Source organism: Peromyscus maniculatus, chromosome X (genome assembly GCF_049852395.1).
Source record: "Peromyscus maniculatus bairdii isolate BWxNUB_F1_BW_parent chromosome X, HU_Pman_BW_mat_3.1, whole genome shotgun sequence".
NCBI classification, from domain to species: Eukaryota; Metazoa; Chordata; class Mammalia; order Rodentia; family Cricetidae; genus Peromyscus; species Peromyscus maniculatus.
In genome coordinates, this window is record NC_134875.1 from 49,238,729 (window position 1) to 49,249,489 (window position 10,761).

At 47.0% G+C, this 10,761-nt stretch overlaps 1 protein-coding gene and 1 pseudogene across 2 annotated transcripts; both read left to right on the forward strand.

Moving 5' to 3' along the window:
- Positions 1-1,438: 1,438 nt before the first annotated feature.
- Positions 1,439-3,739, forward strand: LOC102910080 (protein phosphatase 1A pseudogene; annotated as a pseudogene). Its single transcript, XR_013047897.1, has one exon. The product of XR_013047897.1 is annotated as a protein phosphatase 1A pseudogene (transcript).
- A 5,286-nt stretch (positions 3,740-9,025) lies between these two features.
- Positions 9,026-10,455, forward strand: Kcne5 (potassium voltage-gated channel subfamily E regulatory subunit 5). Its single transcript, XM_006970296.3, has one exon. The coding sequence runs from the start codon at positions 9,162-9,164 to the stop codon at positions 9,591-9,593; it is 432 nt and encodes a 143-aa protein (XP_006970358.1). The 5' UTR covers positions 9,026-9,161; the 3' UTR covers positions 9,594-10,455.
- The last annotated feature ends 306 nt before the right edge of the window (positions 10,456-10,761 follow it).

Consider the following 10,761-nt stretch of genomic DNA (forward strand, 5'->3'; position numbering starts at 1 on the left):
TGACAAACCTCCAATAAGGCTGTCTCTCCAAATTCCTAAACACTCCACCAACTGAAAACCTACATTTCAAATATGAGACTATGGGGTCCATTCTTATTCAAGCCACCCCCACACACAGTGTAGTACTACTCAGCCATTCAGAAGGGTAAAATCAGGCCATTTCAGCAACGTGGGTGGAACTGGAGGACTGCATATGAAACCAAAGAAGGCAGACACAAGGACAAGTATTGCTTTCCCTTGCTCATGTAGAGCCTGAAAGGTGACCTCAAAATAGAATAATGTTTACTGGAGCAGGGTGGTGGAATTAAGAATGGAAAAAAGGAGGAATGGATGTGATCAATGTCCACTATGTGCAGTGTGGAAATACCACACTAAACGCCTTCAGTACATACAATTAGGATCATTTAATTTTTTTTAAGTATTTTTCAGCTAGGAAGGTGGTTCATTCAGTAAAGCACTTGCCTTGTAAGTGTGAGGACCTTAGTTCAGTTCCCAGGATCCACAAAAAAAGCTAGGTGTGGTGCTACACACACATACACGTGTGCACGAGCATCTGCATACACATACACATGAACACACGTGTACATGCCCACACAGGAAAGAAGTCTTTATATATATAATATGTATATGAAATCATATTTCATATTTCTTTTTATCTGTTTTATAGTTCTTCACAGAACTTAGCACACCCCCTCCCATATACTCTTGTCATGTGTCTCTTCTGGCTCTAATATATACAGTACAGGGACTCTGTTTGGCAGCTACACTGCAGTCTTAGCATGCCTGGCACTTATTAGCAATAAAAATTTTCATTGACTAAAATATATGCATGTTGAGTGTTGTTATATCGTCCATCTCTTCAAAAATATTCAATAATAAAAATGAAATGTATAGCAAGACGATTTGTTTTTTATCAGGAGCCACTGAACACTAAAGTGGAACCTACAATTTGTTTTCATTTATTGAGCCTGTGTTTTCCGTTTCTGTCAGGGGAGCCAGGGCTATAGGAGCTTCTGCTACACAGCTGGAGAGAGAGCGCAAGATACCGGGTGGGAACAGCCTGGGGGAAAAGCTGGGGGGTCTGTCTAATCGGGAGGGGATACCAGGCATAAGTAGATGTTGGGCCCATTCACAGTGTTTGTGTCCCTAAGTCTGTGCTCAGTAGCCATCTTAGAATATTAAGGCTTACCTAAAAGAACTCAGGCTGCAAGATTCTACTTATTATGACCCGCCATTAACAGGCAAGACTAATCAACAATGGAGAAACTTTACAAAATATTTGCCTCTGGATGAAGGAGAAAAGTGCTTAGGACGGGACAAAGAGGGACTTGGAGTGATGGTCGTGACATATTAACATTTGTCAGGTTTTTTAAACAATGTACAATTAAGAACGCCGTGGTCTCGGCGCCGGCCGGGTCGACAGCTCGCGATCGTGTGGCTGGGGCTGGGGAAAGGGGGCCCCAGGCAGGTCGGGCGGCGAGCGATGAGTCCCGGGCGCCTCCTCCACCTCCCGCGGGTCCCTCTCTCTGCCTCCGGCTCCCACGCCCGGATGATCTGAGCCGCGAGGGCTCCGAGAGCCCGGGGCCCAGCCCGGCTCCTCCCCTCCTTCACCCGGGCCCGGTCGCCGCCGCGGGACCCCGTGCCCGGCCGCCGTCGCCGTCGCCGCCGCCGCCCCCGCCCCCGCCCCGGTCGACCAAGGGACCCACCCGTCCGCGGCTGCTCCGGACCTAGAAGATCAAGTCATAATGGGGGCCTTTTTAGACAAGCCAAAGATGGAAAAGCATAATGCCCAGGGACAGGGGAATGGGTTGCGGTATGGCCTAAGCAGCATGCAAGGGTGGCGAGTCGAAATGGAGGATGCGCATACAGCTGTAACCCGTTTGCCAAGCGGACTTGAGACGTGGTCATTCTTTGCTGTGTATGATGGGCATGCTGGTTCTCAGGTTGCCAAATACTGCTGTGAGCATTTGTTAGATCATATCACGAATAATAAGGATTTTAAAGGCTCTGCAGGAGCACCTTCTGTGGAAAATGTAAAGAATGGAATCAGAACAGGGTTTCTGGAGATCGATGAACACATGAGAGTTATGTCAGAGAAGAAACACGGTGCAGACAGAAGTGGGTCGACAGCTGTGGGGGTCTTAATTTCTCCCCAACATATTTATTTCATTAACTGTGGAGACTCGAGAGGTTTACTCTGTAGGAACAAGAAAGTTCACTTCTTCACACAAGACCACAAACCAAGCAATCCGCTGGAGAAAGAACGAATTCAGAATGCAGGGGGCTCTGTGATGATTCAGCGTGTGAACGGCGCTCTGGCTGTGTCAAGGGCCCTTGGAGATTTCGATTACAAATGTGTCCATGGAAAAGGTCCCACAGAGCAGCTCGTCTCACCGGAGCCAGAAGTCCATGATATTGAAAGGTCTGAAGAGACTGATCAGTTTATTATTCTTGCATGTGATGGTATCTGGGACGTCATGGGAAACGAAGAGCTCTGTGACTTTGTGAGATCCAGACTTGAAGTCAGTGATGACCTCAAGAAAGTGTGCAATGAAGTAGTCGACACCTGTTTGTATAAGGGAAGTCGAGACAACATGAGTGTGATTTTGATCTGTTTTCCCAAGGCACCTAAAGTCACAGAGGAAGCGGTGAAGAAGGAGGCAGAGCTGGACAAATTCCTGGAAGGCAGAGTAGAAGAAATCATAAAGAGGCAGGGGGAAGATGTCCCTGACTTAGCCCATGTGATGCGAGTGTTAGCAAGTGAGAACATCCCCAACCTCCCACCAGGGGGTGAATTGGCAAGCAAGCGGAATCTAATTGAAGCTGTTTACAATAGACTGAATTCTTACAGAAGTGATGACACTGATTCTACAATTGATGATATGTAGTAAAGCTGCGCATCTAGCCATGGACTGGCCTTCACCTCCGAAGGAAAGTAGAGCTCAACCTTTTAACATCTGTCACCAACTTTACGGAAGGGGTACAACATAGGTGAAGGACTACACCAGAGAGCTTCAACAGTGGAACAGCTACCCCGAACGGATTTTTTTTTTTTTTTAAATTGTGTATTTGAGACTTATGTAGCCGTGATTTCAAGCCGTAATTCATATTTTAAATCAGACTCCAGCAATTTTTGTTGTATGGTTTTGTTTCTTTGTAAAGTGTAATTGTCCTTGTTCAAAGTGCTCATATTTAATTATGAACTGCTTTAACCTCACTATCAATGATAAGGAGATGTTTGGCTTGTGGTGTGACACAGCGGGTGTAGTCAGTCAGTCATGCTGTGTTTGGACTTGGGGTTCGGATAGGGAAAGCAGCAGCCACATAGCTAGATGCTCATGTGCACATGGCAGTGAAGACTTCCAAAATCTTACAAAGCTCAACATCCAGGGAATTATGGAAGACTGTCTGTGTTCTGGCAAGGGATTGATACAGCCATTCCTTCTTACCTGTCTCTAGGAAATTCTCTCCTTGCAGCCTAGAGCGCTGCAGGTGAGACCATATATTCATGAGAGTATTAGTTTTGGACTAAGATGCCTTGATTCTTTGCACCTCTTTATGAGTACATTCAGTTACTAATTGGTAAGCAGCAGCTTCCTACACAGTAGGAGACTGCCACATTTTTTTTTCCTATCATGATTGGCTGGGCCTGCTGCTGTTCCTAGTAATATATTCTGAATTCCATGTTATCAATAAAGCTTGGTTTAATAAACAAGAAAAAGAGTACAATTACTATTTATATAGTTGGTTGTGTGTATTTTATTTCAAAAGGTGAAAAATAATGAGTAAATACTGAGATATGAGCAAAGTGCTTACAGTGTACTGATATCAGAAATTGGATACATTGGTGGAGGGATGGGTAAATGAGGAATGGGTACCACCAATATAGGAGCTGACAAGCTGGATGGCTTGTGGCAGGCCAGACCCTCAAAATGGTACTGGTAGGAGCCTGCAGGGTAAGATGCAACAAAGCAGACAGCAAGCTGAGACCGCCTGGAGGCTTCTTCAGACAAGGCTTTGCACTCTAGTGCTGAGAGTTTCAGTCCAGGGACACAATTCTTTCTAATCCAGAATTCTGTCTGGGTGCCTTGTCCGCTGCTCATCCAGCACCACGTCCTGGCACTCGCTGCTTGTTTCCAATTCACAAAAAAAAAAAAAAAAAAAAAAAAGTAGCTGGGAGAGTTATAAAGCCACAGACTGTTCATCTCTGTGACTCGCTCACTGATGTGTCTCTAGGACCCAACATGGGGCACTGCGCAGAGTAATATGTGAAAAGTGTTGGGTGACTGCATGCTTGAAAGAAGGATGGAATAATGTGTTCTCAGGCTCGCTCGGTCGGTATTTCATGAAGCCTTCCCCCTCCAGAATCGTGGCTTTCCCAGCCTTCTGGGCTCCAGCAGTGTTTGCCATCTGTGCCTGTCCTTTGGCAAGTAGCCAAACCCAACAAAGTTCCATTCAACCCACTTCCATGGAGCTGCTCTGTTGGCAAGAAGGACTCACAGTCTCAAAAAATGGGGAAACATTTCATAGTCCACGGTGCCTCGATTGTGTTTTTAAGACAATGTGGACATGGATCAGAACCTTTTCTAAACAATTTTAGTGCCCAAATATATGATTACAAATGACTTTCCATTGCCAACACTTGTGATTACCATTCAAGAAATAATGAATCCTAGATGATGGAGAAACAGAAGATTACTTAGCAGGTATGGTATACATAGGGGCTGTAAAGGTGAGGAGGATTAAGAAGGAATCCATGTCTGATAGAATCAGTTTCATTAAGTGTGGAAGTGGTATCTCAGCCATTCAGGGCTGTCCTGGGACTGGGATTTGAAGGGATGTTCAGTAAGTAGTCCCTGGTGTATAAAGAGCCAGATACCCCTCCCCTACGTGATGTTCTCTTTCTGAAGATTGGCCTATTTAAACTTTATTACTATTCATTTCTGTTTTCCATCCTCTTATGCACATCCACCACATCCAATGGGACTGCACATTAGTAATTTGCTTTTGTTTTGGTAATGCTTTCTTTTCATGGAATTAGGCATATCCTTGTATGTCTTCAATAAAGCACTACTTTCATGGATTTAAAAATTATTAAACTTAATTACATGTGGCCATTTTCATTCAAGTACATAACGTACTTTGAGCATATTCCCCTATATGTGGCTCTTTCCCCTTTTCTCCCCTCTCCCCTCTCTGTCTAGTTTTTTTTTTTGTTCCGTTAATACAGCTCCTCATGTTGTGGTGACTCCCCAACCATAAAATTATTTCATTGCTATTTCATAACTTTTATTTTGCTATTGTTATAAAACGTAATGTAAATATCTGTGTTTTCTGATGGTCTTAAGTGACCCCTGGGAAAGGGTCATTTGACCCTCAAAGGGGTCTCCACCCCCAGGTTGAGAACTGCCATCCTAGACTGTTTTGCTTCTGCTTTCATGTCATCTACACACTCATGATGACATGAATATATAAAGTCTAGGATCGATAGTAAACTTCTAGGAATAATAAAAATATTACAATAGTGACTCATTAAAATAAGTGACAGTAGATCCATTGTCTGAAAGGTTTTATCAATAATGAAATTATATTTTCTGAAAAAAAGAAAGTGACACAGAGAAAAGCACAACATATTAAATAAGAAAGATTACTGGGACAGTGTGCTTGTATACATGGCTATACACAGATGCAGGCGAGAGAACTTGTACAATTGATTTGGGGGTGCTTTGTGTTTTAAAGGATTTCTGCATTTAATGTTGCAGTCTAAATTTGGACAGAGTCAGGAGGTGTGCACTGTAAAGAAATGGATAGTATAAACAGGAACATGGAACAAGACTTCCTTCAGTCAGTAGCATTCATTTTGTTTACTTTTGCGACCTGCTCTCTCTGTGTAGCCCTGGCTGGCCTTGAACTTGGAGCAACCCTAGATGTTAGGATTACAGGTGTGTGCCACTGAGCCTCACTCTTTCTCGTTTTGAGCAAGGCAAAAATTCCCAAAGTGTTGGAACTCCCAGGAATATGCTGTTTTTTTTCCAGTTCAAAGGAAGACAGGTTGTCTATTGGTGGTAGGAAGGAACTCAAGGCCCACCAAAGATCACTGGGTTCCATTAAAGGAGCCATGGGGAACAACCCAGGCTTCAGAATCCAGAGTGAATTGATTGCAGCGATGTTAGAGAATTATTCTTGCCAAAGCAGGGAAGGTTGGGTTGTGAGCAGGGAGATTTGCCAAGAGACTCTCAGTCTGCGAGTTTGACCTGGGTAATGAGAGCATGGATTAAGCTCATGGCAATAAAACCAGAAAGGAAGAAGCGGGCGGATCTGAGAGATGTTATGCAGAAAGAATCAGAGCTGGAGATTCAAATTTGACTAAATTCTTGCCAGGTAGCAGGTGAAACTATGTAAGGAGACACTTTCCAAGGAAATGGGTATTAAGAGAGAATAGCTGAGGCCTGAGTGTTCAGGGATTCCGGCAGTTGATTGGAGGAGTGAAGAAGAGGAGCCCACAGGGAGAACAGAGAAGGCTGGGTCAGAGAGATAAGAAGAGAAACTTGAGAATGCCATGCCAGGCATGCCAAGGCTAAGACAGTGACAGGAAGGACTTGGTGACTGCAGCGTCAAACTTCTCTTTGAGGTCAAAGGGGCAAACTGAGGAGAGACCCCGGAATTTGACCAAGAGGTCACAGGTGACCATATAAAAAGAGAGGTTTGGTTAGAAAGCATTGGACAAAAGAGAGAGGAGTGAGGAAATAGATGTAGCTCACAGCCTCTACCCATGTAGTGATGAGAAGATCAAATCATACAATCTTTTTAAGTCAGGGTCTCACTACACAGCCCCCGGTGGCTTGGAATTCAGTCCTCTGGCCCCAAACTCACAGAGATCTGCCTGTCTCCACCTTCCAAGTTCAGGGATTAAAGACATGTACCACTACCACCCAGACAAATGTTATAGTTTCAGAACTGCTACTGGACTTCCTTAAGATGTTTCCTTTTTGGAAAATGACAGCAATCTCACAAGTTCATGAAGTTGTTGAAAAGTCCAAGGTTAACTGGTTATTCTTTACGTTATGGTGAGGAGCATTTTTGCCTTACATGCTGCCCAAACCTTAGATAACCTTAGCATGTTAGGCATGCTTTAACAGACAGGAGGAGTCTTTTAGTTCAACAGTTTTATCTTTGGATTGTTACTGCCTTGGAAAGTCCCTAGTGGTGTCTCGCGGCATTCATCTCCAAGTCACTTTAGCAGCCATTCCCTGTTCTGAGCCCCTCTGAGGTGAGAAGCCTGAGGCATCCATCCACATCTTGTGGGATGTCTCTGAGGCCTGTTACAAGTTGTGAAGCTAGGCTAGATGGGTACCAACTTCACCTAAACACTTATAAGGTTGGGGGCCCCTGAGGGGAGAGTGGGCAAAGGCGCCAGCAAAGCTCTTTGAAACTCAGTGGCAAGGCTGGAGAGATGGCTCGGCAGTTAAGAGCACTTGCTGCTCTTCCAGAGGACCCAGTTCAAATCTTAGCAATGCCCCCCCCCCCCCCATGCACAACCCCGTGACAGCTCACAACCATCTGCAACTCAAGTTCCAGGGGATCTGATATCCACATTAGGCCTCCGCAAGCACCAGACACACATGTTGTGTGCAGAAACACATGTGGATAAAATACTCAAACACATAAAATAACAATAAATATTAAGAGCCCCACGGCACTTACAGCTTGGTCTCTGGATCAAATGGCGTTTATTGATCAGGCAGCCTAGTCCATAGGGCATAGACTTTTTCCTGCTGTTTTCTCATGCATATGTCTCTAGGCAGCCAGACATGATCACAACTACCTCATTTTTTTCCCTGCTTCTCTTATCTACATATGAACCCTTTTGACTTTGTCGCTCCTAGTCTATATTCAATTTAACACGATCTAAAGTTTTGGCACAAGACATGACACTACTGTATATAAATGTGTTGGACTGCAGTCATAACTATCTATCCCATGAAGCAGTCCTCAGGTTAGACATGTCTGAAACTGATGTTCATCTGAGTGCCTTGTTTTCTCCTGCCAGAAGATACCTCCCTGAGAAAACATGACTGCTCCAGAAGCCACCAGACACTAGAGCTGTTATCAAGCCCTGGGGAGTCACACAGCTGTGTGTAAGGATGTTTTCTGGAATTGGCATTTTTCAGATCCTGAGACATCTAGGGAGTAAGTCATAGACTTTTTGTTATCCCTGCTCCTCCTAATGGTAGACTTTGATTTCATTTCTGGGAAGATGGCTTACTCAAAGGAAATAAGGTCACACTGTGCACAGAACACAGACATCTTAAGACACAGGGACAACTGTCAAGGTGTGACATCAGAACAAGTCTACCTCCCAGCAGACTGTATCATCAGCAAGCATTTTGAATAACCTGGGAGTCTTCCGCTGTATTGGCTTTCTAAAGGCACCAAATTTGGCCTGGGTATCTTCGAAATAAGCGATTGTCTTCAGACTAAGGGTGGGAGAGCGTGAGAAAAAGTGTGAGGACTAGAAACTAAACAGGCCTCAATTATGGCAGTAGCAGGCTTAGGATGTGAACAAGGGGTCTCAGCTGCCACAATCCAGCTAGAGCTGATGGAAGGCATCTGAAGTCTTGCTTGGGCGCTCGGGGCAGGCCCTGCCTTGGGGGAAGCAGGCGGCTGCTGTATCTGGGCCAAAGCCAGGCCTGCAGGGCTGGTGGCTAGAACTTGGAAGGAATTCTCTTCCGCAGCCCAGGGTCCAGGCTTGGCCCCAGCATGCTGCCTTGCCAACCTCTGCTGCCTGGGGCCTTGCACATTCCGAGCCCCCACCGCCTCCGCCCCTCCTCTGGGCTCGCCCCATCCCTTTTCCCCTTCTCCTCCCCCTACCAGCTGTCCCCTTTCCCCTAAGTGGCGAGACAGTCTGAGCCTGGAAAGAGGCCGCGGCGGGCTGGAGGGGGCGTGGTGGGGAAGGGGAGGAGGGGCGGGGGTGAGGGGATAAGGAGGCCCCGGCTGGCGCCCCCAGCCACTGCGCGCCCGCTGGGGAGCTGGGTGCCACCTCACTGTCGAGGTCTCTGCTCCCTGCCTGCTCTGCTTATTCCCTTGCTAGCTTGCTTCCCCTCGCTTGGGGGGGAAAGGTCAACGGCGTCCTGGAGCCTCCGTGTCCCTCTCCAACAGCCATGAACTGCAGCGAGAGCCAACGGCTGCAAACCCTCTTGAACCGCCTGCTGCTGGAGCTGCACCATCGGGGCAACGCCAGCGGCCTGGGTGTCGGCCCCGGCCCGAGCATGGGCATGGGGGTCGTACCTGACCCTTTCGTGGGCCGAGAGGTGACCAGCGCCAAGGGCAACGATGCTTATCTCTACATCCTGCTCATCATGATCTTCTATGCCTGCCTAGCCGGAGGTCTCATTCTGGCCTACACCCGCTCCCGTAAGCTGGTCGAGGCCAAGGACGAGCCACCCCTGGCCTGCGTCGCTGAGCAGGAATGGGTCCCCGCCGGCGGCGCAAACGCCGACCCTGAGAATGGCCAGGGCTTGCTGGCTGAGGGCGGCCGTCAGCTCGCACCGGGGGCGCTACCTGCGATAGCCCAGGGCGCTGAGCGGGTCTAGATCCACTGTCCTCAATTTGCTTATCCCTGGGCCTGGATCCCTTATCCCGCTCTTTCACTGCCCTTTCAGAGCTTGCTTTACCCGAGGCCCAGATGATGATGAGAGGTCAGAGCACCTTCAAGGCAAGGCCCTGGGAGGAGATGCATCGCTTTACTCACACCTGACCACTTTCTCTCTCCCCTCCCGTCCACGCCCGCACCCCTACCCGACACATGCAACTGAATTAAATTGCCTCTGCTCTCTTGTCTTCAGCCAGCCCCAACACCATGCTCCAGCCTTCTGGGAACAGAATCCAGCACGTCCAACACTTGGCATTGAATTGAAGCAATGAAGTCTAGCAGAACTCTGGGCCGTCTAACTGGCAGCTGCTCCAGGGGCTGCCAAGGACTGCTCACTCTGCACTGCTAACGGGGTTAGCCATCACTGCCAGGCCGGCTGCAGCAGCTCTGGCTTTCTGTTGCCTTGGGGACAGAGACAAAGAACATGAAGAGACTTCAGACATCTTTTCCGTCTCCCTCTCTTCAGCAGGCTATTAGGGAGACACTATTGTGGGATAGAATGGACTGAACGGGAGGGAAGGTTCAATGGGAAAGGAAGATCTATGGCCCCAGGGGTATGGTGTTCTTGTCTCTCTGTCCTCCTAATTGTCATCCCAAAGGTCTGAGTATTAGTAATTTGGACATGTCTGGCTTGGATAATCATTACTAGTTGCTTAGCCTTAATGATTCCAAATGCTTCTCTTGTATTGATTGAGTTATTACTGCAGTGTGTGCTTCATCCAATATGAGGCCCAGTCACCCCCAGCTCTGTAACCCTGGGGAATGAATGTCACAGGCAGGTAATAAAAGTTGTTAAACAGTAACTCAAGACTCTTGTCTCAAAGATCCCAGCCTCGAGAGCCAGGACTGGATAGACAAGGAATTGTTTCTTTTTCATTTGGGAGTTGGGTGGCTGTGACATGTATAGTTATGATAGGCCAAATATGATAAATGTGGGGTGGGGAAGGAAAGCAACATATACAGAGTCCCCCAGCTACTGAGGGTGTTGATGTGGGAAGATCACTTGAACCCATGAGTTCAAGGCCTGCCTGGGCAACATAGTGAAGAGGTTTCTATGCCTGGATGGATTTTTAAATGTGTTTCAGAAGTTATAACAGCTTTATTGCCTT